Source organism: Pleuronectes platessa, chromosome 23 (genome assembly GCF_947347685.1).
Source record: "Pleuronectes platessa chromosome 23, fPlePla1.1, whole genome shotgun sequence".
Taxonomy (NCBI): Eukaryota; Metazoa; Chordata; class Actinopteri; order Pleuronectiformes; family Pleuronectidae; genus Pleuronectes; species Pleuronectes platessa.
Window position 1 is genome coordinate 3,062,465 of NC_070648.1, and position 27,389 is coordinate 3,089,853.

At 45.0% G+C, this 27,389-nt stretch overlaps 2 protein-coding genes and 1 non-coding gene across 4 annotated transcripts; all 3 read right to left on the reverse strand.

Moving 5' to 3' along the window:
* Positions 1–1,094: 1,094 nt before the first annotated feature.
* On the reverse strand, positions 1,095–18,164 carry LOC128429930 (kinesin-like protein KIF1C). Its single transcript, XM_053415825.1, has 28 exons — positions 18,037–18,164; positions 12,988–13,115; positions 12,416–12,492; positions 12,244–12,322; positions 12,052–12,152; positions 11,788–11,853; positions 11,525–11,703; positions 11,292–11,403; positions 11,082–11,159; positions 10,925–10,990; positions 10,735–10,813; positions 10,457–10,535; positions 10,182–10,330; positions 9,476–9,583; positions 9,269–9,384; positions 9,070–9,149; positions 8,898–8,973; positions 8,559–8,638; positions 8,356–8,450; positions 7,871–7,954; positions 6,888–7,068; positions 6,676–6,748; positions 6,492–6,590; positions 6,169–6,330; positions 5,676–5,990; positions 5,378–5,467; positions 5,063–5,288; positions 1,095–4,968 (listed from the first exon to the last, which is right to left on the reverse strand). The coding sequence occupies exons 2-28, from the start codon at positions 13,091–13,093 to the stop codon at positions 4,055–4,057; spliced, it is 3,870 nt and encodes a 1,289-aa protein (XP_053271800.1). The 5' UTR covers positions 13,094–13,115; positions 18,037–18,164; the 3' UTR covers positions 1,095–4,054.
* A 2,092-nt stretch (positions 18,165–20,256) lies between these two features.
* On the reverse strand, positions 20,257–26,258 carry LOC128429960 (cysteinyl leukotriene receptor 1). 2 transcript variants are annotated; one of them, XM_053415862.1, is made up of 6 exons: positions 26,145–26,258; positions 24,311–24,449; positions 23,567–23,759; positions 22,585–22,752; positions 22,252–22,419; positions 20,257–22,149 (listed from the first exon to the last, which is right to left on the reverse strand). In XM_053415862.1, exons 2-6 carry the CDS (start codon positions 24,414–24,416, stop codon positions 21,642–21,644), a joined length of 1,143 nt encoding a protein of 380 aa, XP_053271837.1. In that variant the 5' UTR covers positions 24,417–24,449; positions 26,145–26,258; the 3' UTR covers positions 20,257–21,641. The 2 variants fall into 2 exon arrangements, with proteins under 2 accessions (XP_053271837.1, XP_053271838.1); XM_053415863.1 differs by lacking the exon at positions 26,145–26,258 and having other exon boundaries at positions 24,311–24,525.
* trnag-ucc (transfer RNA glycine (anticodon UCC)) lies at positions 25,879–25,950 on the reverse strand. The gene has a single exon. It is a non-coding gene; the product is annotated as a tRNA-Gly (tRNA).
* Positions 26,259–27,389: the final 1,131 nt, after the last annotated feature.

The window sequence follows — 27,389 nt, forward strand, 5'->3', positions numbered from 1 at the left end:
TTCTATTGTTAATGTTGCTGTACCAAATATGCCTGCTGTTCCTCTAGTGGGCGCTCACACTGTAGTCCTCAAAGAATTTAAATGAGCAAAGCTAAACAGTTAGAATTATTAATAAAACCTGATTCTGCCAGAAAAAAATGTTTACCCTCTTTGGTCCTTGTCCCATCTTCTAACGTGGAGGAGGAAGAGGCGAATGACCTAAACAGCAGCCAGACACCAGGGTGATGGATTCGGCTTCACTTATTTTACAGTCGATGTTTCCAGACTGACTCCAGATCACCTCCGACACAACCCAGAGGTTATGAAACTAGACAATATGATGGCCAATAATACAGAGCATCATGCATTGCTCTCAAGCTGAATGAAAGAAAGATGTTGGACAGACGAGAGAAGGAAAATTATAACAAAGTATATACAAATCAATAAAAGTCATTATTACGCTTCTGAAACAAGACAATTTAAATCAGCTCGTATAAACTCTTTAACTGGACTGACTGGAACAAAGCACCTGTAGTGTTTTCAAATCAATTGAAACAAATAAAGATTTTCTCAAAGTTTGTCAAACTGTTTGCATTTTAAATGTTTTAATTACACATCAAAGTTAGTGTTAAATTGAAACGTTCTTACTTGATAATGTGAAAGCCTCAACTGTGCATTTGACCTGCCTGTAGTTTTACCACAGTCGCCCCCTAGTGTTAAAATACCCCAACTGTCTCCACAGGGACAGAATCAAATGTTTCATCCTCTGATTCACCTGTGTCCATCTTCACGGGTGACAGAAAACAAAGCAACAAACTTTCATAAAAACTCTTTGTCATATTAATGAAGAGTTGGACAAACACAAATGTGTGAGATTATGTTTGATGTAGTGAAAAATCACAGATGTGGGAGATAAAGGAGAGCAAGTGATAACAGTTGTAGAAAATCTGAAAGAAACCCTGTGATGATGTCACCACTGAAGCTGGGCCACACCCCCCCCACACACAGACACACACAAAAAGCTTAAAACTGAAGCCAAGCTGCGATTTGCTTCGCCACAGGAAGCTGGTGCTGATTGGAAGTGAACAGAAAAGAGCAGTGAAGCACGAGTGGAGTCGTGTTTGTCGACACTTTATTGCCGTCATGTTGTCTGCAGGTAGAGCCTGAGATTGGTTCCTGATACAACAACACAGACACACAAACAATCGAGCCAATAGGAGGGGGGCTACAGCCTGATGTCATCATGTCCATGTTCATGCTGTGATCTTATGGTTTGAAGGTTGGAGTTCTGTTCAGTCGAGTTGCCATGGACATGGCTTCCTACAACCGCCAGACCCCCCCCCCTAAACTCCCAAAAACAAACGAGTAAAAGAAAAACAATAAAATCCGCTTTATAAAGAAAAACAAACTTTTGATTATGACTCTAAATTAACCAGGAAATGCGCACACACACAGAGACAGGCACACACACACACAGACACGCACGCACACACACATGCACACAGACATTTGCATGAGGGTGAACAATCTCCCTTTAGCAGCAAGGACCCAACATTGATGACACTTAAAACTTCATAATTATATCAATAATAGTGATGAAGGCATCATGAAGCAAAGAAAAAAACATGGAGGCGGGGTTAAAACGCTCCGGAAGAAATGAGTACACAAAGAGAAAAAGTAAAAACCAGCCAATCAGAGACCAGAGCTGGAAAAAAAATTTAAAATAAGAAAAACTGAAAAACCATAAACAAATAGGAAAACTTATTTTCCCCTCATGACCGGCAGCGGCAACAGGTCATCCAGATTGTCCCACGATCCCAGAGACAGCAGAGCGTAACAAGGTGGAACTTAAGGGCTGCTGATGTCACGCTTCTCGGGCCAATCATAATCAATTCCTGTGTTTATGTCACCAATATTGTGGCAACTACCTCCCAACCAGAGGGAGCGTTTCCCATTGGTTGGTTCTGACCTTCTTTGTGAGAAGGTCTTAACGGTTAGGGAGCACAAAAACTCCACTCGTCATCTCCCACAATGCCTTACTTTGTGGGGGGGTTGGGGTTTTAACGCCCCGCCCCTCCTGACAGTAAACCTTTTGTCGTTTGCGTACATTAAAACTCAACCGCTACGTTCAGCTGTTTTTACCACATCCTACATTTCAGAGGGGAACGCAGCAGGAAGAACTTGACCGTTGCAAACATATTTAGAGATAAAATGATTCAGAGAACGACAGAATAATCTGTTTAACTGTCAATCAGTTCAGTCATAAATCAATTCAGCTTTTCTCCGTCTTAAAATGTTTTCGACTTCCACCTCAGACGCTTTTTTTTTAAACTCTCTTTTGAACATTTATTGATTCATCAATAATATAGATTCTTGTTATTCGCAGGAGTAAACCAAAAAAAGTCTGTTAAAGCTCAGTCGGACGCAGCTGAAAACAAATATCTGGCTTCTCTGTCGTTATATTGAAAAAAATAAAGTCAGTCTTTAAAGTGACTCTCAAACGAGAGGAAGCCACAGTTTTCATCTTCCTGTCGTCGCAGGAAGTCAGTGTTCGCTCCTCGTCTCTTCAGGACAAATTCAATATGAAGTAGTGTCAGGTCCTGATGGAGGAACGAGTCCTCGTGTTTCTCAAAAACAAAGCATCAAAACAAAATCTCCTTCTCCTCATTCTCTGCCTTCTCTATCCAAACTCCTCTCTCTGACTACATTTCCCAGAGTTCCCTCCTCACACATCCCTACATTAACTATAATCCACCATGATTACTTCATCGCACATTAGCTCTCACTTCCTGCTTCTCCCACGATTGCCTTTGATAGTGAACTCAGCACGAGTGTTTTTCTTAAAATAGATTCATCTTCATAGAAACTCAAATCAAATATACACACATCACGCTTTAAAACGATTCTGCGCGCAAGTCGCATCAACATTTACAACTTCCTCGACCCCGTCTGTCTGTACAGCAGTGTGGCCGTCGGCTCACCTGCAGGTGGCGCCACACAGCAGCTTTCTTTGGTTTGTAGCACTTAGCGACTCAGCATTCAAGTCACATGGGAGGAACAAGATTGCGTACGACCTCTGCTTCAACAACGGAAAAACACCCGAAACATTCAACTCACGATTCCATTTTTCATTCACTACCGTTTCCCTATTTAAAGTTAGAGCCACATTTGTGTCTTTCTTCAGAACGCGAAACTTGGAGCATTCATGCTAAAACGTGGTCAGTTAGCCTTTCATTCCCAAATGTTAGCTCTCCTCAATGATGCAACGTGAAGAAGATATTGCTGTTAAGTTCATAAACAGTTTTAATCTAAAATAAATGTAAAACTAAACTGATTTCAATGTGTTGAAATCGAAGTCGTACAACCTGTAGTTCCCATATAACATGAATGCTGCGTTGGCTGGGCTAGGCTAAACTTAGGCTTGTGTAGCATTTCACTACCTATTAGCCTGAAAAGCTAAAGAGCCGTCCCTTGCTCCTTGCTTATGCTAACTGGCTAGCCCTCGCTAACACAGAATGCTCAGGCTGAATCAGGCTAGTTAGCTGTCGTTAGCCTCCTGGGCTAACAGCAGCTAAAACAAAGGAGCAAAAGCTGAAGTGTGTGTAAGTGCAAACATCCGCTCTGCCCTAAAACTCAACTCAACGCACTTCATCTTTAAAAAAAAAAAAAATTCTGCTAACACGAAGTAGCCTCAGGAGCTAACACGTTAGCACCTCGTGATAAATGACTGATCGTGACAACAACTTCAATCGATATGGAAGACCAATAAAACTAAGTCATTACATAATAAACTTCCATCTTGTTTGACAATCCAACCAACAGCAAAAAATAAAACAGTGTTGCAATGGCAACAGCTAACCTGTGAACGTAAAAGCTACACACACACACACAAACACACACACACACACACAGCAGGATTGAAGATACAGGATGTGTGTGATGGGTTGACTCAGTATAGGAAAGTGCAGCAAAACACACACACACACAGACACGCACGCACACGCATCTCTACAGCATCAGGACCGCCCTGTGCCCTTTAACCAATCAGAGTCATCCATGTGTCGGAGGTCAGAGGTCAGATGGGCGTCTCCTTGTTTTGTTTGAGGTCCGGTGCACTGAACTGTCGTCTCATCCTCGGAGGAGTGGTGAAGCCCCACCCTCCCGGCGGTGGGCCCGCCCCAATCAGCATGTCGGGAAGGGGCGGGCACGAGCGTGGCAAGCTGTGGTAGTTAGGATGAGGTCCTGGCTGGAATGGTGCATTGTGGGGATTGTAGTAGGGGTGGTGGTGGAACTGATGGTGCTGTTGTTGATTAAAATGGAAGCTCCCGTCTCTGTCTCTGTCTCTCCCGTCCCTCCCACCACCACCACCACCACCTCCTCCTCCTCCTCCTCCTCTACCTCCCCCCCACTCCCCTCCAGGCCCTGGGGACACCCCCCTCCTCTGTCGTGGTCGCCCCTGGTGACCGCCACCGCCATCGCCACCGTGATGCTGGTCGCCGTCGTAGCTACTGTTGCCATGGGTGGAGCTATCCAGAGAGTTGCGGCGTTGGCGGCGCTGGTGGTGGTTCTGGTTGTTGCCCTGCTGATGGTGGTTGTTGCCCTGCTGATGGTGGTTGTTGCCCTGCTGATGGTAGTTGAAGCCGCCCTGGTGACCCTGGTTGCCTGGATTGCGCTGCTGCCAGGCGCGATGGGGGCTGGGGGTGCGCATGCGAGGGGGCGGGACCAGGAAGGGGAGGGGCAAGAGAGCAGGAGAGTGCACCTGAGGGGGAGGAGGTGATGGAGAAGTTTTACCTTCCATTCCCCCCCCCTCCTCCCATCCATCTCCTCCGCCTTCCCCGAGACCCAGGGCTTGCAGGGCGGCGCTGGCTGGTCCCCATGACAAGCGGTGGGCGGGGTTACTCTTAAAGGGGAACTTCAGTTTGCATTCCTGGGGGGGGATGAAGCGGCCGGTCCCCGGGAGGTGAACAGGGACGATGGGGGTGTTCGGACCTGCAGGGGGCGACACAGAGTCATGAGACTGAGCACACACACACACAAACACACACACAGAGGGGGGGATGGGGTAATGACGTCACACACTGACCCTGGGTCTGGTTCTGTCCTCGGAGCTTCTTGGTGATGTTCTGCTGCTGCAGGTTCAGGATTCTCTGCTGTTCCAGTTTCAGCCAGCGGAGGCGCCCTCTCCTGAAGGCCGGGTCCTCGTCCATCAGCCGCTTGACTCTGACCTCGGGCTGTTTGGGGACGTCCCCGCTGCCTTCGTCCCCGTCTCTCTGATCACCCTCGTCTTCTTCCCCATTCATGTCGTCCTCCTGGGAACCAGAGGAAGACACAGGTCATTCACAGAGCAGAGATTAATGGGGGGGGAGGGGGGGGGGGGGAAGTGGGGGAGTGGGCGTACCTGCACAGGTATGATGCTCTCCATCTTGATCATTCTGTCTCTCAGAGCTCTGATCTCCTCGTCCTTCATGTTGTTCTGCAGCTTCACCTCCTGGGGGAATCATTGTTGATTTGATTAATTAAACTATGAAGAGAAAATGATTATTGATGTTTATTACATACATTTAATCTCTCACAGGTAAATTATTGATTACTTGATTATTAATTCAATGATTTCATGAGTGTAGCAGCGTCATGGATTCTAAAAGGATGATTACAGTTTAATTTCAAATCGCTCGGCTGTGAGTTTGTTCACTCACCTCCAAAATGTCTGTCAGTTTATCGATGTGAGCCTTCAGGTCGTACACTTTTACTTTCTCTCCTCCCTCCCCTGTCTCTCCTGCTCCCCCTTCTCCCCCTTCTCCTCCTCCTCCTCCTCCTCCTCCTCCCTCCTCCGCGGGGGGGCTCCTCTCCTCTCCGATGCCCACGGTGTCACATACGTCCTGGGCCACGGCCCTCCAGCTCTCCCTCTCGTTGGCGTCCTTCTTGGTGTACATGCGACAGAGTTCCTTCATCTTGACGATGGACAGCGCCTCGATCTCCTGGCGGGATTGACGGAAATCTCCCAGAGCCACCTGGGGCGAGGGGAGGGGCACAAATTGCAAACTTTTAGGAAAATGCATAAATGTATTTGTCGATCAGTGAAATAAAGTTGAAATGTTGTCATCTTCTGTGAAAGTATTCTTTTAAATTTGACTGCACACTGTTTTCTGTGTGTGAGTGTGTGTGTGTGTGTTTGTGTGTGTGTGTGACCTCGTAGCAGATCTCTTTGACGGCCTGCATGCGGAGGTCTTCGATGGTGACCCGTTTGGGGTCTTTGCTGATCCTCCTCCTCTGAGGGATCTGATAGACTCTGAGCGGCTCCCTCCTCTTCCCACTGCTGGGCAGACCACAGCGCTTCACGATGGACTGGACCTGGAGACACACAGGCCACACGTACAGTTAATACCGAGAAACCATCATGAAACTTTCACAGTAAACTACTGAGACTTGTCTTTACAACACTAAGTCCACTGCAAACAGGAGCTGGTCACAGTCAACCACTCAGCTGCTTTTATTTGTGTGTATATTTGTACCTTGTTGGCAGGTAGTTTCTCTCTCAGGGAGGAAATCAGCCTCCAGCTCTCCTCACAGGAGCGTTTGTCCGAGTCGTCACCGCTGTCACTGTCGGCATACTGCACACACACAGACACACACAGACACAGAGGTTTAACACTGTCAAGTACTTTGTGTTGTAACTCTGCACTTAAAGACACGTACCAGCCTGTGTTGCTCCAGCAGCAGATCAGCCTCCTCCTTCTCTTTACGATACTGAGTCTCCATGTCCTGCAGCCTTTAACACAAACACACACAAACACAGGTCAGTGATATATTGTGTGTTCATTAAACTGAAGAAAGTGTTCTTATTAAAAAATTCTGTTTCATTGCTGAAGATGAAGATGCCGTCAGCGTCACTCCTCCTCCGTCTCTACCTCTTCTCCATCTCCAGTTTGATGTCGATGCCTTGTTTCTCCAGCAGCTCCTTCTGAGCGTAGTTCCAGTCCTCTGGCTCCTCCTGCTGCTCGGCTGTCACGCTGCGCTCCCTCTCCAGCCTGGCCTGCTCCGGGTGGTTGAAGCGGAACACATGGTTCTTCCCCATCACGATGCGGTTACCTATCAACGAAGACAGACGTGATGCAATCAGGTGTAGTGGAGGAAACCGCTCATATGATAACTGACACAGCTCCGGTACCAGGACGTTGGTATCTGTACACAAGGGTAACTTTTGGCGATACTTTACACAGGGTTCATACACATTTTGACCAATGGATTTCCATGACTTTTCAATAACTTATAAACCGAATTTCTGTGACCAAACATTTTGTTTAAACTAAACTCATTTAAACTAACAATGAGAATTCCAAGGCATACAGTATAACTTAAATGACACAAACCCAAGTATGCCTGCTTATATTTGAGCGTATTTCTTTAAAACCCTATGAATTATTTAAAACTCTGTGTAAATGAACGACATGATAATATGAATATGACAAATTTACATGACTTTTCAAGGTCAGGAAAAACACATTTTAAAATTCCATGACTTTTCCAGGTTTTTCATGACCGTAGGAAGGAACCCTGTTTACACTGCTTTTCTGTGTTGTTGGGTCTAACAACAAAGATCCTGTTAGAAATACTATGAAATTCAGTTACTGTTTTTTAATAAAATAAACTCACACATTGTGTTTGTGTGTGAAATAGCATGTTGCAAAGGAATTTGGGACGATGCTTATTAAAATGCTACGACGATCGTGACAATTTGACTGATTTGTGTAAGTTCATATGTCGAACATGGTCCCTGTTATTGTTTTTACTGAAGCTCAGTAGTGTGGCGGGCCTGTGAAGCAGCATTGATGGCTTAGCACTCCTAGCCCAGGTGGAGGTTGTGCGTGTAACCACCGCTGAGTGTAGTTACCTTGTTTGAGGACGACTGCGTCATTGATCTCTTTCCCGTTCACGTACGTCTCGGCTCCGACTAACGGCTCCAGAGTGACCACCACTGCAGAGACAGTTCAACAGAGTCAAAACTAAAAAACAACAATTGTATTTTAATGTCTGTACATTCAGGACACGACTGATGGGTTTACAGACACACACATAAACACATACACAATGGAAGGGGATGGGGGGTGGGGGTGGCAGGGGTCGCACAGGAAACACGGGTTTGAATAGGAAGGTGATGTTGCCATAATAACCAGTAGCGGCGACTGTTAAACGATACCTGACAGATTTCCTGGAAGCTTTTACAGAAAAAGAAGAAAGAGAGTCACACAGCTGAAGCACCTTGACCAGCAGAGGGCGACGTAAACACAGAGAGAGACAGACAGACAGACAGACAGACAGACAGACAGACAGACAGACAGACAGACAGACAGACAGACAGACAGACAGGTGTCTCACCTTCTCCCTGCTCGGTGAGCTCGCTGACGAACACACAGTGAATCTCCTTTATAAAGTCTCCTGACAGTTTAATGTCCACATCCTGTTGTCCAACCCTGAGACAAACAGACGATATATTATTGTGCTTCATTATAATATATATATAATCTTGCTATATTTAACTGAGTACATTTACTTATATTGAAGTGATTTTGAACTCTGACCTGGTGAAACCCTCCTTGATGTAGTAGAGGAGACACTCAGACATCAGAGGGTCTTCATTCAGGTTGACCAGGTGAGGAGTCTGCACCGCACACACACACACGCACAAGCACACACACACAGACACACACAAGAGGTTTAGTGTGAAAAGGCACCGCAACTCGATGCTGCTCTCATGTCTACATACCCAAATCAGCCATCTAAATGAAATATATATATACAGTATATAAATAAACATCTATACGCACATATAAATATACACACACACACACACGTATATATAAACTATAATACACATGTGTATTTATGATTTTTAGTTTACAGAAACTATTTAAACTCACCCCTTTAGGAGAGAAGACGCCCAACGTTCCTCCGTCCTCTTTGATGGACACGCCCATTTCTGCCAGCAGGGACTCTCTGATGGAGAGAGAGAGAGTTGTTGATTTTCTTTATGTACAGTCAGTGATCGTCTTTATATACATTGACTGGTGTCTACAGGGAATGTGATGTTACCTATCCAGGCGTATGGATTCGGTTTTTCTTAGTTTCTCTTCCCACGTCTCGTTTAGCTCAGCGATGAATTTCTCCGTCTCCTGAAACACGAACACAATGAGGCCGAGTTCATCCAGTAAAAATCTAAATATATCTGCCTTAGGTCTGTTTGCTCAGATTTGATGCAGTTAACAGGTTTTTAAAGAAGATCAGACTCTACCATCAGTCTCTCAGCTGCCTCCTCTTTGCTGATGGCCTCCTCCCCGTCTTCTCCATCCTCGATCAGGTCCTCTGGGTCAGCCGCTGCATCCCCCGAGGACGACGCCTCACTGGAGACTGCAGGTGGAAGAAAAATAAACAACATAAATAAAAAGTAACTTTGTTTAAAAACAAAGATACATTTTTATTATGGAGTCCGTATATTCACCTGGAGGGGCGGAGCCATTCTGAGGTGTGATTCCATTGGCTTCAAGGGCCAGCTGCAGGGGGGAGGGGCACACACCTGCAACACCAGCAGGGCCATTGTTGTTGTTGGCTGAGAGGGAGAGAGAGTGAGAGAGAGAAACAGAGAGAGACAGAGAGAGTGAGAAAGAGAGAGACAGAGACAGAGATAGAGAGATAGAGAGAAAGAGAAAGAGAAAGAGAGAGAGAGAGAGAGCGAGTAAAAGAGAGAGAGTCTGGTTTAATTTTAAACGAAGAGGAATCTCTGTTATACTTGTTATGTAAAGAACAGCATGTAAATATCTGCTGACACACACAGACACACACACAGTTGCTCTTGTCTGTAAATACCCTACATTCAGCACATAGACATGCCACACATACCATGTTTAACTAAACAAACACACACAATATAAATAGCAGTACCAAATATTAACTTAAGTACAACCTATTAATGAATGTGTATCCAGTATAATTAGTTTATTATCATGCGTCAATAGTGTACTAGTGTTGCATGTATAATGGGATGTAGATGACTGGTATTGTGGATGCATAGTACGTGTGTGCACCAGTGATCACTTTATTAACTTACATACATAGTATAATCCTTATGCACCACCAGTAAAACTATGTATTACCATGCCAGTATAATGTGTATATTGTATAGTGTGTACTGTGAGATCTGTATATACCAGCGTTATCCAGCAGTTCCTGCAGGCCCTGGGAGAAGAGCAGGTTTCTCAGTCGCTCCACTTCAGACTTCAGCTCTCTGATCAGTCGGGCGTTTGGATCTTCATTGATCACAGCGTTACAACGGATCTGTTTGGCACGGTCAGCATATCTGAACCAGACAAGACCAAGTTAAAATCATATTAAACTAGATAGATCTCATTAGACTAAATGACGTTTACTTCACTAATCTACACGCAGGCTGATAGATTACACCGGACACACGTTAGAATCTGACCTCAGGGTGCTCAGTGTTTCTTCATAGTTGATGTCAGCAGGACTTAGAGCAGCAATCATGGCCGTTCGAGAGTTTCCTCCTGAAGAAAACAATCAAAACTTAACTGTTATTTACAAATTCCTCTGCATTGAACCTTCTGCTAACTGCTACTGGTATGGCTACACTGTAAAGCTAGCTCTAGTAATAAATCTAATCCTAATGTTAATTCTGTTCCTTTTTGCTTTCAAGACAACCAATAGCACGAGATTTTTACTGGTCATGAAACCATTTACACTTGCCCAGGTTTTCCTTCAGTAGCCAGGTGAGCACCGAGTCTCTGTAGGGAATAAAATCACTTTTCCTCTTCTTACTGCTCTGCTGCAGAGGGAAACAGATTGTACATGTCAACTAGTCTTACTTATTAGTTTAACAAATGTGTACATTTTCTGTTATGTAACCCGAGTATAAATATCAAGTGTGTCAACTCACCATTTCAGCCAAAGCGGATATCACCTTTCCCAATGTGGTGAGAGATTTATTGATGTTGGCTCCTTCCTGTTCGTAAATATAAAGTAAATATAACTTAGAAATCCTGGATTTTATTGAAGTTAGCGAACACATCAGCATGAGTTGTGTGACCTCTGACCTTGAGCCTGGTGCCCTTAGCCCCCGACGAGTCAGCTCGCTCGCTTCCAGCCAAGTCAACCAGACTGATCTTACTGACCTGAATAGAAAGTTTCATCTTTAGAATCCTGATTATGAACTAAATTGTAGTTACAGTGCGACATAAGAACACAATATAGTGAGGGAACAGGGTCCTCATGAGGTCCAAACACATGCACACACTCCCACACACCTTCTCAGTGTCCAGGCTGGTCATCTGGTCTCGTCGTTTTTGGGTGAACACAATGGTGAAGACGGCGTGTGACCTGGACGAGGTCTCGTTCATGTTTGTGGCCGCAACTGTCCTGTAGTCAATAATCAAATCAGGTATAAATAATCTCACTTCCCCCTAAAAAATGCAGCCTTTCACACTATTGTGTAAAAAGAAGCGTTGGATTGATTTGGATCCACAGGGAGAAAACTGACCGGGCTTTGTTGCCGGCGTCCATCAGGTCCCGGATGTCGGTGAATCCGGTCACAGCGAGTTTGGACAGGTCCTCCACATACGGCCCCAGAATGGGATGCTCTCTAACCCGCAGTGTCCCCTGGGACTTTGGGTTTAGCAGATCTCTGACCCGCTCGCAGTAGATCTCCATGTAGGACACCTGGAGGCGGAAGAGACGGAATTCAGCCAATCGACAATCACAGGGAAGATTCAGTCTTGAATTAGTGGATCAGAGTGAGTTTACCTCCACAGAGTACGTCAGGTCAGGATCTGCGTTTTCTCCTGTTCTCTGAAACAGTTCTTCACAGAGCTAAACACAGAGACACAATCCACAGGAACATTAAACAGGGCCAGGAGGACACGGACATTTGTGACGCTATCGCAGGAGATCGCTCAAATAGGTTCAGTGGGGAAATATGCAAATTATCCAAATATCCTCCTTTGACTGTGACACACCTTCACAGTCGTTTGGTCTCAGTTTAAATCAGACAAATGTTTAGTGTGTTACCTGTGGGATGATCCCCTCCTGTCCAGGCTCCTGTTTGCCCATCATGGTGTAACTCTTTCCTCCACCCGTCTGGCCGTATGCAAAAATACACACATTGTATCCTGGGAAAAGATTTTAATTAAGTTAGGTTAACGTCTGTGTCAGTGTGATCATCATAAGCATCTGTAGCATCATCAAAATGTTCAGTTTTACCTTCAAAGGCGTGAAGCAGCATCTCCTCTCCAATGTCTTTGTACACCTGCCTCTGAGACGCAAAGCAGGGGTCGTCATTCTGCAGGAACACACACACACCTCGAGTTACTACAGGTTCACCTGGTGAATACTTGCACATGTCGTGTGTGTGTGTGTGATAGTGTGTGATCACCGTCGTGTGTGACCAGTAGGAATAGTCAAAGGAGAAGTTCTTGGCTCCATCTTTGGGTTGTTTGGGGTTGGAGATACCTGGAAGGAAAGAAAGACCTCGTCAAACACCTGGTACGCCTGGTGGCATGATGCACGCCGTGGCCGGAAGAATATGGACGTTCCCTGTTTCAAATCTGGTTGGACGGTTGAGACCAGGTGGAGGTCGGGTAAAGCTTCAAGAGTCACATGTAGCTGAAGTGATTAATTGTCCACTTACTTTCTGGCATGCTGCTTAACTACTAACCTGAGCGTTCAGACGCACGGCTGCTAAAAAAAATATTGCTGGAGCTTGTCTATTAATAAACCGTGTGTGTTTGTGAGTGTAAATAGCAGCAGGTTCAGAGGTCACATGACGGCCAGAGGCATTCTGGGAGTGCTAAGGCATGTATAAGTCACACTAAAACTCAGAAAGACTGAGGAGTCAAAAAAATGATTTGGATTTAGTTCAGAGGTCAAAGAGTGTGTGTGTGTGTGTGTGTGTGTGTGTGTGTGTGTGTGTGTGTGTGTGTGTGTGTGTGTGTGTGCATGTCTTACACGTGGTGTTTCCCTGCATCTGGATCACACACTTGGCATTGCGTCCCATCTCCCGGGAGTTGAACGGACGGACTCGCACCGCCACCTTCACTGACGCACTCGCCATCGTTCAGCTCCACCCGCTCCACCTGAGAACAGCCAATCAGAGAGCACGGTCAGAAAACCTTTTAAACTATTTAATTCTACGTTGTGTTGAAAAGAAAAGATTATAAAAATAAGCAGTTAGAGCAAACTAATTATTTGTGGGAAAAACATTGAAATATAAAATAGGATGCAGAATAAATCCCATCCTTTTCTTTTCCCGCTCTTTCTGCCACTCCATCTTTCCATCTCTTGTTTTATGGTCAGACCACTCGTAACTCGTTTCCATCACTCCTCCCTTCACTCCGCGTTTTTCCTGCTCCGCCTCGTTCCCTTTGTTTCCTTCTCTTGCTCCTTTCTGGTCTTTTTTCTGTTTTCTCACGTCACTCATTTCCTTTTACCTCATCTTGTGTCATTTCTTTCTCTCTTTGCTTTTTTCCCTGTCTCCCTCTCTTCTAATTCCTTTGTATCTTTTCTTTTCCCTGTTTATTTTCTGATCTTCAGTTATCTTTCTTATTTTTTGTTGATTGTCATTGTTCTTTAGGTTTTTCCTACTCCATCTCTCTGGTATAGTCCATCCCGGGCGTTCGAGCTCCGCGAGTCTTTCTCTCTCTCATTTTCCTTTCATTACAGCTCCCTAGCCCTCCTCCCCCCTCCCTTCATTCTTCCCGTCCCTCTTCCTCTCTTTCTTTCATGTTTCCACTTTTTTTCATCTCTGCCTTTACATTCCTCTCCTCTGTTATGTGTTTTCGCATCGCTACGGAAACCACAGCTGCCTCACTTTCACCTCCGTCTTCTGCTCGATTGTCTCTCTCTCTTTGTCTGTCTATTGTCTCTCTCCCTCAGAGTTTGTCAGTCTATGGAGAACGCCCCTGCCTCCAGCCTTTAAATACACACAGTTAAATATTAGAGTCCTGTTCTCATGGGAAAACACCTTGTCAGGTAATGAGTGTCTGTGACTAAAGATCAGTTCATTAGAGTGTGGAGTACTGTACATGCTGGTAGTGATACCATTATGATATTAGCATGGCAACCAGATGAAGTGCTTCAATCATTTTCTCCACAGAAAGACTTCTACTCCCCCCCCGCCATCTGACAACACGCGGACGTCAGACGCCGTCTATAAACCAATCAGAGTCAAGTACAGATAGACGCAGCCCACGTAGCTGATGATGACAGGACGAATGTAAGTCAGACAAAATTCTTTAGAGCTCTCCCTAAGTTACAATATGAAACCAAAATTAACTTGCATAATTCACTTCTAGCCGCTGGTCGGACAAGCCCTCTAACAAAGTGAAGTAAGAGCAGAGGCCAGCATTTCCTACACAGGCTGGAAACCTTTGACCAATCACAACAGAGTAAACCAGCTGACCAATCAGAGCCGACTGGGCTTCATCAGGAGGAGGGCCTTAAAGACATAGGAGCTAAAAACCAAGTGCTGGAGACAGAGGCTGAAAGGAGGAGCTGCAGCAATGGGCAGTTTGAGGAAGTCATGGGCTTCTGAATATTGGAAACCTTTCACAGTAATAACAAATGTTTACATTATCAACCTGAAGAGAGAGAGAGAAAAAGTCTCCTTTAAACTGTAAAACGTAAAACTACGTGTTTTCATGACAATGACAAAAGATTAAAAATCGATTAAATGCTAAACCTGCAGTAAAGACATGAAAATGTTTTTTAATGTTGCTGCTCAAACGAAACAAAACAAACAAAACACACGCATACAGCAAAGAACACAAAAGAAGTGAGAGAGTGTGTTTTTTCTGTGTCAACACAGCTTCAAGTCACACAGCCACAGCAGGAACATGGCAAACACACTCTCACACACACACAGACAAGATGGTGGACATAGATACTGGATTGTACTCATATCTTATTGTGTGTGTCTAGGTGAGCGAGCAGCCTGCATACCACAGACCATGGGCAGAAACACTGACATCACATCACAGGCATTCCAACACACACACACACAGACACACACACAGACACACTCAGTTCTGTGTGTCTGGTTGAACAAGCCCAGCTAGTTGTAGAGCTACTGTTAGAAAATCTAAACAGCTGTTTAAACACACTGTTAACAATGCACGCACATGCTAACTCCAGGGTCAACGTGTTTGTTGTGAGTGAAGGCAGAAGAAATGAGTCTTCTAAGTCAAACAGATGATAAAGCACTGGTACAGTCCAATGGGGGCAGGTCGCAGGTGTGAGTGGGCATGTCCTTAAGCTCCCAGTCATTTTCAAATATCAGTGATGTCAGATATAAAGTAATAAAACATACGTATAAAATAACGACTGCTCAGCTCTGATTGGTCGATTATTGATCAGTAGTGAACACATGTGATCTGTTGTGAACAGAGACACAGTCAGTTCCCATGTGTAGGCCTCTCAAAAGGAATGTGATAATGAATGGTGTTCATACTCCACACACACAGACACACACAGACACACACATCTATAGATAGTCGTCAGCTCCACTCAACGCCCAGTGTGTACAGATCTTTTCAGTCGGACTCTCTCGTGCTGTTTGAGACGAGCTGACAGAGGAGCATCTCTACATCCTGATCACATGACACATGACCACCAGAGACAAAGAGAGAGACAGTCCACATGCTACTTCAGAATAAAAGCACCAGCGGTCCTGCTTTTATTCTTTTTAATAGAGAAAAACGCTATCGTTAGTATGACAATTCATCTTTGTTCTACTTTATATTGTACTGCTAATGTAATATCATAATATTGTAATACTTCTATTGTAACAGCATAAAGCTTAAACTTATTTATAACGGAACTTTATTGTAACAATACTTTATTTAACTTTATTCAGCACAACTTTTTTTTACTTAGAAAGTTATCTTATCCTTACTTTTTCTGTCGGTATACGTTTGTCATTTAAAAAGAATAATAAATTAAATAATAAAATAGAAATTTCTACACATATTGAACGCCTCAGTGAAATACTGCCGTTACACTGCTTCTCTGTCAGAAAGAATTCTATTATAATCTGATTTAACTGCAGAGTCGACCTCCAGTTCTTTAAACTTAATTTCCAGAGAAAAATCTAATTTCTCACAGTCGAGAAAAACAGTTTATGTTCAAAGATCACCGCAGCTGTTGACACGTGACCCCCTCCGATCAATCGATCTCTTGTGTGTTTATCTTTAATGATTTGTGTTGATTGAATCGGACGACGTTGTGAAAACAGGATAAAGGTTCGATCTGCAGCAGCTTGTGATGCTGGTCGAGGTGTCGGGACAAAACAGAAGACGTTTGACTGTGAGACACCTTGAGACACAGTCTGAGCTGAGTGTTAGAGCTGCACGCTAACTGCATCTGAGAGACGGACACCACCTGGGACGTTTAACATTCCTCACCTGGACGAGGATTTAAACGACACACAATCACTCACACACACACACACACACGATTCGGCCCTTTAACTGTAGTGTGGTGTTGCCTCATAACATCAGAGCAGAATTCAAACAGCATGCAGCTAAAAATACACAACACACACACACACATTACTGAGATTCCTGCTGTGAACTGCTTTAGCCACTCAGGCTAACTTTAGCAAGTCTCTGAAGCAGCAAGTTGCTCATTATTCAGCTCCTCACTGGACCTTCCAGCTCCAGTGAGGAGGCGTCTTCACGCAGACACACAACACTTTGTGTTTGTCCGTTGAAAATGTAAGCGACGTGTTCCAGTGTCCACAAAGTTTTGACTACGTGGTTTATTGTAATCCTAATGTAATAAATTAATTTGGTCTGACATACGTTCGTCGTGTTGTCATCACCTACGTGAGCTGCGTCTACCTGTACTTGACTCTGATTGGATGGTAGATGGCGTCTAACAGGGGTCCTCGTGGTTCAAACATTATATTGTAGGCGGTGAACTCTGCAGCTGCTTCCTCTTCTTCTATTGTTTAATAGCGTCTCAACTTTCTGTGATTGGTCCAAATGTCTGAACTATCCAAAAAAGTGTTTTCACGTTATAAACAAACAGAATCGTGGTTCAGTTCGATCCAGACCCTGAACTCCTCTCCTGCTCGGACACACTGTGAATTCACTGGCTCGTCTCTCAAGGTCCTTTTTCAAGTCTTTGTTCTGACTTGCCCGTGTTCATGTGCTTTGAAGTCAGAAAGTGTTAAAGAACATGGGCGGAAGCTGTGAATGACGTGTTGTGTTTACGTGTTTAAGACGTTTAAACAACACAGACATCAAGTGTCACATAATAGTTAAAAAAGTTAGTCATGAAAACGGCTAAAGGTTGACGTTTGGAGCTTGTGAAGAAACTATTAGAAAAGATGTTGACACCATGATCTCGTGTAGCAACATTTACATGAATTTTACAAGTCTGGAAGTAATTCTAATTATTCCGACACCACTTGAATGCAAAATATATTTTGGTTTGCTGGTCGGGACCGTGACAGCGCCTTGAATCCCCACATGCAGGGGGCGCTGTGGCTCAGTAGAAGTCACACGGTGTTGCTTTAATTCAACAATAAGAGACTGAGTCCGCGTTCACAAACCTGATAACACAGGTCACGTGACCGTTCACATGCTCCGGTCATGTAATGTAAACAGGAAGTAGATTGTCTACTCAGCAGTTGGTTGCTTTGTTACAGGAAAATACTACGAACGAGAAGCAGCGATGGGGATTGTTTACAAAAGTCTCAGTTTCTGTTCGTCCGGACAAAAACACAACGTTTCCAAACTGATTCGAGAACAGCAGCGTTCACACGAGGCTGAAACTGAAGCCAGACGCAGCCATAGCATCCGTGATGACTGTTTCCGTGTGGGCGGAGCCTGAGTAATGTAAACAGTGACTTCATTACATAAAACATAATGTGCACATGAATATGAACGTGTTTCAGAGTCACGTTGACTTCATGACTTCAATGGAGTGAACGGTATCACGTTACATTACGTCACCACGTTGCGTTACTTTGCGTTAGCAGGATGGATTACTCACCTCTACCGGAGATAAGCGTGAGTCTCGTGGAGGCCACGCGCTGACCCGCTCACATCGTCCCCATCTCCGCGTGCACGGGGAAACAACCGAACGACGAGCAGCGGGCACGCGAGTGGAGCGGCCGTGGTTCCGGTCCTGTCGGTACCGGGACACAGACGGTCAGTGAGCGTGGGGGCGCTGTTGAGCCTCACACACACACACACACTGAGAAAAGTTAAGACACTCACGGTTATCGTCTCCTCCGGTGAACCGGCGGCCCGCTCCAAACTTTTTCCCGGTGCTGACGTCACCGCCCGAAGAGGGTAACGGGCGGCGGAGGAAAGTTGCGGCCCGCTGCTCGGTGTGTGCCGGGGCGGCGAATCACGGCAGGTCCGGCCGCGAGCTGCTCGGTCACACCCCGGTAAATCCGGTTAGTTGTCGGTCACTTTTCACGGGAGGGAAAAGTTCACCGGGGACGCGCGTGAGACCGGAAAGTGTGAAGGGAAAACGGGGAAAGGGAGAGAGAGAAAGAGAGAGAGAGAGAAAGCGAGAGAGAGACGCTGGCCCCTGGCCGCGCGGCGGGTGTGTGCGTGCGTGCAAATGCGGGCGCGTCCCCGTGACGGAGGAGCCCAGCCAGTCAGCCGCAGGGCACGCGCCGCTCGGCCCCGCCCTGCCCCTGCCCCTCCCCTCCGGAGCGGTCACTTCCAGAGCTGGAACAGAGACAGAGGTCTCCCTCCGAACATTATTCTGGGAACCGTTATTTTTATCACACACACACACACACACACACACACACACACACACACACACACACACACACACACACACACACACACACTCAAACTCACACACACAAACACACAACATGCCATTTAATTTAATGGGTCAATGGGGAGCTCGTTCCACACTTTAGGACTCTAGGACACATCACACGCACACACACAACATGAAATATGTTAAATCTTGCTTCATCGGTCAGTGAAAGAGCCCTGGATCACCACATTTGGCAGCAGAGGGCGCTGTTGACTAGTAAAAGTTGCGTAGTGTTGCTTTAATTCAATAATGAGAGACTGAGGCCGCGTTGACACCAAAACCAATAGTGCTTATTGTTATTAATCATATCTACAGTCATCAACTCATGCACTTGACAGTACAGTTTGCCATTCACCCATTTACCCACACACATTAATACAGTGCATCTATTAGCACCTTTGTTTTTATCATTAGGGGCAATTTGGGGTACAGGTGGTTGGGGGACAACCGCTCTACCTCTCAGCCCCCCCCCCCCCCCAATGGAGTGGATCATCTTCTCAAACAGAGACAATCTGCGGTGCTACACCCCCCCTCCCCATCTCAGTGAGGCCTTGGAACCAGAGACCAGATGTTAAAGGAACAGTCCATGTGTTGGTTCAGCTGAGGAACCATCTGTGATCGCACTGTCCTTACTGATGTGTCTGAGATAGAAGATGTGTGTGTGTTTGTTTTTCTTTGTGTGTGTGTGAGTGTGGGGGGGAGCTGAACAGGAGCTGATCACAGTCAGTTCAGATGCTTTTATTTTGATGGTCTCACTCAATGTGTGTGTCTGTGTGCGTGCATGTGTGTGTAAAAGAAAAGGGGTCGGGGACAGGAAACACCTGGAGGTAAGGAAACACACACACACACAGGAAGAAAAGTGTGTTTTCTTAAAACACACAAAATCATTATCTGTCTGTTCCTGATTTTGACCTTTGACCTTGTGGTTCGCTGCCTGTTGATTGGCTCCCTCAAACACTCGTAAGGTGTAAAGTCGGAATCTTTTCATATACAACAAAAATGATTGTGTGATTTTTGTCATAATGGCTCAGACAAAATGTCACAGCCACAGATTGTTTATAAATCTGGACATAAAAGTATAAAATGAGGCCAATGCAAAAGTGTCTGAAACCTGTATTGTATGTAATGACCAGCAGAGGGCGACTCCAATGGCTGTTTGCAGTGGTGGCTGGTGATAAAGTATTGGTAGGGGGTCCAGACTCAATAAAAACAACACAACATACAATATGTCAACCCTGTAGCCTTCATGGAGCCTCACTGTGTCTAGGTGACTGTGGAAACGTTCATGCCGTCTGCATGTGAGGGATGTTTTAGGTCTCCCCCCCCCCCCCCCCCCTTCAATGTCCACAGTACCTCTGTGCAGACACTTTGAAACAGCAACCAGGGGAAGCAATAAAGGGCAACACTTACACCACATCCAGTTAGTCACCTTTGTTATTCACAAGAGTGGGAGAAGCCCCGGGTGTAAACTCGTCCTCGTCATTTGCTGCTGAGCCTGTAAATCAGGTCCAGACCAAGTTCCTTCATCATGAACATTGAAAACATCCTTGTTGGAAACATTTAGTAAATGTTGTATTTAATGTGTTTTAAATATAAAACTAAAACAAATAGAAAAAAAATAACTTAAACACGGGATTAACCCGGATTTTCTCTCGTGATGTCATGTAACATGAGTGTGAGGGGGGGTTAACAGACATAACATATAACATAATAACAGACTGGTCATTATATATAATACATCATTTTTTCATTTATATGGAACTTATCAAAACAAATTAAAAAAAGCTTCACAAATAAAAGACATACAAGTAAAAATACAAACATTTCAGCATGACCTTAAATTACAATAATAATAACTAGAATTTGGTCATAACAAGGAACTAATTAAGATAAAAGTACGTTTTAAACTTTGATACAAAGGAAGATACTGGATTTAGAATTGATCATTTAAGACAATGAATTGGCTCATCATGCAGTTTTAACAACTATTTAAGTGGTTTAATCTGAACTCCATCATTATTTATTGTTTGCGACCATAATGGAAAGTGTTTTGATCATTTTCTCATTCATCTTTTCTGTTTAAATCCCAGTAATCAACAATCTATTATCACCACCACGCTGGAGTAACACCCTCTACAGGTCAGAGGGATTATTACAACTGTAATGGATCTGCAGGCTATGTTTTGATAACGCTGCTGAGATCAATGGTTTCCTGTGTCACCGGGTGTACAAACTGGATCTTAACCAGGAAACAAAACTAACCTGTTCACAAGCACAACACACAAAGATCATTGTAGTGTGAGACTCTGTAAAAACAACACAAACATGCAGTGAGAGAACTTGAAGCAGTATCCCGTGGGATGTTCACATGAATGCATTTCCGTTCCAAGTGACTCAAGCTTACAGAAAAACACAAACATGTAAATAAAGACGCTTCTCTGGTAAACATACCAACACACACACACACACACACATACACACACACGCACACACACACGTACACACACGAACACATGAAACAAGCCAAAACCAGTATTGCTTGTTCCGCCTGGCTCTCAGATACGATCCCATTGGTTCCTACTGAAGATGTGAAGCTTTATCATCAACAGCACCTGAACCCTCCTCCTCCTCAACGTGTGGAACCTGCTCAACAACTCTTGAAGCCCCATGAGGGATTGATGTCTGGAGAGCTGGAGGGTGAAATCTGTCATCTAAAAATAAATAATTGAAATGATCCTTGATGCTGTTCGCAATGAGGCGGACTGTTTTGATTGGCCGAGCTACAGAGCTGACTGGTGACCCTGCAGGTGTCCTCAGGTTTCAGGTTCCCTCCTCCCAGCTGAAGCTCTGCGTTTGAAGGACCTCCTGCTGCTCCGGAGAACGTCCCTCAGGTCGTTTCTGAACTTCTTGGCTGAGTAGTAGTACAGCAGAGGGTTGACCACGCTGCTCAATGCCGCCAGACACAGCGTCACCACCGCTGCTCGCCGCAGCACCACTGTGACCTCACAGGGCCACTTTTCCAACACAGCATGCAGGTGCACTGACCTCATCACATGATAGGGCAGAAAGCAGAACAGGAAGGTCACAATCACCATTGAAACCAGGTGCACAGAGCGTTGTCTTGTATGGTGGTGGTTGTTGCCGGACTGGATGCTAGAGAGGCTAGACCCGGCCATCAGGTGACGTATGAGGCTGCTGTAGCAGATGATGATGGTGAGGAGAGGAAAGAGGAAGCCCACAGCCAATGATACGTAGTTTAATTGTAGGAGACGCCTCCAATTGGATTCATCATATGGCTCGAAGCAACGAGAAGACCCCGACCTCAGAGAGAGAGAGAGACAGAAGAAAGGGAGTTAAATTAATTCAAAAGATTTCAAACAATTCGTAGATGGAATTTGATTCTGAGGGGGGAGTCAGTCTCACCTTTCTTTGGTCCCTTTGATCAGGAAGGGAGAAACGGACACACCCACAAACACCCAGATTCCCAGACAGACCAACATGGTCCGAGTGGGTGTGACCTGAGAGCTGTGTCGGAGGGGCTGGGTCACGGCGAGCCAACGGAGCAGGCTCAGTAGAGTGAGGAAGAAGATGCTAAGGGAGGAAGAGCAGCACTTTCTAAGAGTGTGTGTGTGTGTGTGTTCTGATTCTATTCACATTGTGAGGCTTCAACATCCTCACGGGGACAGTCCCCATAAAACTAGACTTCATTCAAGGTTCGAGTATAAAGTGATGGGAACAGGACTGCTTGTGTGTTACCTAGTGTATATGTTGACGTAGAAGCTGTAGCCACATAGCTGACACAGCCAATCAGGAAACCTCCACACTCCATTCATCAAGTAATAAAACGCTCGCAGTGGGAGGGTGAGGGAGAAGCTGGCGTCTGATAGGGCGAGGTTCATCATGACCACACAGGCGGAAGAGCCTCTGGAGGGGCAAACAGGAAAACAGGGTTGGAGCAGCCATTTTGATTTTGACCATGAACAGACTATAAAGATTTCCAGAGTTAAGAAAACATGATAAAAATGTTCCATGGGAAACAGTTCTGCTCCTGTCCACCAGGTGCTGCTGTGATCCAACTCTGCATTAAGGGACACAATTGTCTTGATCGTTACATTTATTGGACTCTCTGTGGAGGCGGCCATGTTTCTTCTAGTAGCCCAGACTGGACAAACTACACCCCCTTTGAGTTTTTATGAAACCCTAAGGTTACCAGAGATTCTCTTTCATGTTTGGAAGTGAAGGATGAGGTGAGGGGTGCTCAGCTGCCACATGCAACCTCACCACTTTATGTCACTAAACTCTACACACTGAACCTTTAAGGTGAGAGCAGGTCGGAGGGGAGGAGGACACAGAGTCTCCAGCTCGGTACAAACCATCCTTCTGATCATTAAACGGCTGTGGGCCAGAGAGAAACTCTGTATTTTCACGGTTTATTTCCATTGTTCTTCCACAAAGTAACTGACAGGATTTAATGAGGATGACGGCGTCCTCTCCCACGGGAGGTGCAGGTGCAGCGTGTTTGACTCATTCCTCATTAATTCACATTTCACCGCCCTTGGCAGTTTGTCGGGTTCGTCTGTAGGGGACACACGGCATGGCTGTGCTGGGGCACACTTAGGTCAGCTGGTCGTTTGAAGGCTTCAGAGGGTCAGGGCATGGATGTAAACTTGTCACAGGAATAGAGATGTCTGTTTTTATGTGTGTTTGTGTGTGTTTGTGTGTGTTTGCATGTTCTGACCTGCGGGGACCCTGCACGAGGAAAATCAACAGCGCTCCAGTGTTGCACAGAAAGGCGAAAGGAAACACGAGCAGGTAGGTGATGATGTAGGCGTTGAACTTGAACGGATCATCACTGTGTATACACATCTCCAGCGTGTCATTCGTCACAGATGTGTTGCTGCCGCTGGCGACGGGCAGAGTTCCCAGATGGACTTCAGAAAACACAAAGTCACGATGAAAAGCTCTCGATTGACACAATTACATAACAACTCATCTGGATTCCTGTGTGGACGGGAGGAGGGTTGATTTGAACTGTTTATTTAATTCAATCTACATTTTACTTTGTGGTTCTCTTTAAGGCTGAAACATGCCTCAACCGAATAGGAAATCTACCATGTTAAATTTATTGTTCAATTTTTTCTAATTCTTTTTTTCCACAGCTCATCAGCACGTGACAGTGAATGGCTGAAGTAAGCTGCATTAGATTCGATTTCTGTTTCTGATTTTCAGTTCCCCCTTGACCCCGATCTGGGGGTTACGGCGCTACACATTGAAACATCGTTTCTTCCTCGTCTCGTCTTCATTGAAATGTTTCCTCTTAATCAATGAGCCTGTGAAATAACAGCTGACTCATCAGGACGCAACAGAAACTACATTCCTCCAAATGAGTGCGTACCAAAATCATACTGTTCAACAAGTCAGGACTTAAATGTGAGTAAGAAATTTAGGCTTTAAAATCAAGGATGTGAAAGATGTCACTCACCACTCATCCTGTGACAGATTGACCAACATCTGAGTCTTTGTGTGTTCCCTCCGTTCCTCTTAATTCCTCTCTGATGTTCAGTTTTCAAATCCTTCCGTCCTGACATGTATGGGCGTGTCAGACCAGTGGAAGGAATTCCCTGGAAGTAGAATAGAGCACAAACCAGTCCAGGCAAAATGCCAACACACTTCAAAGTGGGTGAGCTCTGATCTCACCAAATGGACTCTCATGCACTCTCCTTAAATAGTTCCTTTTCAACTTGTTTACAACCTCTAGTTACACAGAAGGAGAGAGAGAGAGAGAGAGAGAGAGACCAGGGACACTTGTGTATAGTCAGGTTTCACCTCTGTGAGGGTAAATATTTTATTAATGATAGCAGCAACAATCCATATAATAATAATAGTTGTTATCCTGCAGAGAGAGAGAGCGACTATGGGATGGAAAATAAACACATAGATAGTGATATGAGGTCTTTGATATATAAAGGCTTTCATTTTACAGATGAATTCACAAAGTAAAAGGTAGAACAAAGAGATGGCAACACGTAATACATCAAAATACCAATAGTAAAAAAAAAAAATAGTAAAAAAATATATAATAAAATAAGATTAAATAAAATCCGCTGCTTATTAATGTCATATAATCAATGCTGGAGACCAGCAGAGAAGCTGGGAGTCCATGAGAGTCGGCGCTGAGAGAATGTTCATGTGATGACATTGTGTTTAATGCATTGCAGCCGCGCAATATTTGTGGCTATAGTTTTCATTTGAGTATCAACAACATTTTTTACATCTGATATTTTCAAATCTTTAAATCTATTCAGTTACTAACTGCTGGTGATTATAAAAACTATGAGGAAATAGTTTGCCTTTTTTGGTTTTCTTGTTTACACATTCTCAGGAAGTCATGTCGGAAAACTGCTTTAATGTGATGGAAAGAAGGTTTTTATATTTATATTGTTTGTTAATCATCCGAACTAAATAAATGTGGGAAAAAAAACAACCAGACGCCATCTTCTTTCACTCTTTCATCACGTCCTGACTTAGTTTCTTATTTATAACTGTTGTACTCTCTTGCTTCTGTATGGCAGGGAGAGCAATAAGGGCCTGGGGCCACAGAGACTTCTCCTTCTCTGGAACTCCCAAAACATATCCTGCAGCAAACTTAACAATGTTCAAATCCTTGACTTCTTTTAAATAACTTCCTTAAAATCCATTTTTAACAGACTTACTTTCATGTGATTTCGTGTATTTTTATCGTTTTCTTTTCACCTTTTCTTTTACTTGTTATATTACTGCTTTCATGTGTTTAACTGTTCATGTGACACAGCTGTATATTTATCCACCTGGTTGTGTGGCCGCCTTGTCACGTTGCATCCTGCTGAGTGTCATTACTCTCATATCGAGTAAAAACTGTTTGAAAAAAAATAGTTATAGAAATCTAAAGAATGCACTCATTTTAAAAAGTGCAGTTGAACTCCAGCACTTCATGTGATTCACGTCATTGGATCATATGGATACAACAGAACTGTAATCGGAAGGCTTCTAACAAAATGTAACAAAAAGCTCTGCGTTGGCCGGGAATCGAACCCGGGTCAACTGCTTGGAAGGCAGCTATGCTCACCACTATACCACCAACGCGATGATGTCACTTCGTGTGTGGATGTAGTATATAAACAACTCCACTGGATGGTACGTTAGCATTACCAGCGCTTATAAGACACTGCGGGCTACCCCCAGTTAGCTTCCGCCGCACATGTGCCGGGTTCTGAAAGCTGCTGCCGGTGACAGCGACGGACACGTGACGTGTAACCGGAGCCGATGATCGCTCTTACCGGAAGCCGTTGGTTCCCACTTCCCGGTGGCTCCGGGTTTAACGCCCGGAGGAGCGAGCAGCGACGGGAACAGTAAATCCCAGCAGCGGATCAACTAGGTTCCGTTTTAAACACGTCACAGAAAACTGCAGTCAGGTGGACGTCCACTAGAGGGCCTCATTTCACCATCGTGGAAGTAGAGAGTGAAAGTGAGGCCTTAAACTGGAATATACATAAAGACAATTAATGTATGTGTATAAATACACCCAGTAACTGTATATAAAGACAATAAATGACTCTTTATAAAGACAATGAATGCATATAAGACATTGCACATTATTTTGGTTATTGATGCACTGTGCAATGTACAAAATAAAATGTTAATAACCAAGTATTGATCCATGGGTGAAATTGGTTTTCATTATATATATTTAATTAAGAAAATATTTGTATATATATACATATATATGCAATAAAAATGCATATATATGCAATAAAAATGTAAATAAGATGAATAAGTACATTAGATATATATCTCTCTCTCTCTCTCTGTTTGTCTCGCCCTCTGTCTCTGTCTCTCGACTCCCAGCAGGCAGCCAATCACACCGCACGCGCTGAGCGGCACGCTGCCAGTGCCGCCACCGACAGCTACAAGCACACACACGTACACGCACACCTTCACAAACACACACATGCACACACCCCCCTCTCCGTTCCTGCACATCATCGTCGCGTGCACCCACCCCCCCACCCCTTCACTCTGTCGCAAGCACGTCTCATGTCCCCCCCCCCCCCCCTTTATACCTATGGAGATGTGTGTCTCTGATGTGTGTGTGTAAGTATGTGTGTCTTTCCTCGAGCTCGTCTTTTTTTCCAGCCCCTGCAGGGTCTTCACTCCCCCCCCCCCCCCCCCCCCCCCTCCGCGCGCCGCCTCACGCTCGTGCCAAACCCAGGTGATTATCCATCCGCCCCCCCTGTTATCCATCAACCCCCCTCCCTCCCGCCTCGGTACCGACAAATCCCCTCCCGGTGCTCCCCCCCACACACACCCACCCACCCCCCTCTCTCTGTCTCCTTCCCGCCAGCCATGATCCGTGGCGGGCTAATTCCCAGACGGTCTTTTCCTTCTCTCTTCCTCCTCTTCTCCTCTTTCCTCCTCTTCTCCTCCTCCTCCTCTTCCTCCTCCTCCTCCTTTCGGTAAGTAGCATCAGCAGCACCCGCCGTCCATCTTCTCCTCCTCCTCCTCCTCCTCCTCCTCTCCTCTGG

What these genes read in the sequence shown, in the direction of transcription:
- LOC128429930 (XM_053415825.1), bottom strand. Translation starts at nt 13,093, where the DNA reads ATGGCGAGTGCGTCAGTGAAGGTGGCGGTGCGAGTCCGTCCGTTCAAC. An exon ending in AGGAGGGGATCATCCCACAG is followed by an intron (nt 11,854 to 12,051) that starts GTAACACACTAA and finishes CTCTGTGTTTAG; the next exon opens with CTCTGTGAAGAACTGTTTCA. An exon ending in AAACTGGAGATGGAGAAGAG is followed by an intron (nt 6,749 to 6,887) that starts GTAGAGACGGAG and finishes TTTGTGTTAAAG; the next exon opens with GCTGCAGGACATGGAGACTC.
- LOC128429960 (XM_053415862.1), bottom strand. Translation starts at nt 24,416, where the DNA reads ATGTCAGGACGGAAGGATTTGAAAACTGAACATCAGAGAGGAATTAAG. An exon ending in CTCGTGCAGGGTCCCCGCAG is followed by an intron (nt 22,753 to 23,566) that starts GTCAGAACATGC and finishes TTGCCCCTCCAG; the next exon opens with AGGCTCTTCCGCCTGTGTGG. An exon ending in TACGTCAACATATACACTAG is followed by an intron (nt 22,420 to 22,584) that starts GTAACACACAAG and finishes TTCCTCCCTTAG; the next exon opens with CATCTTCTTCCTCACTCTAC.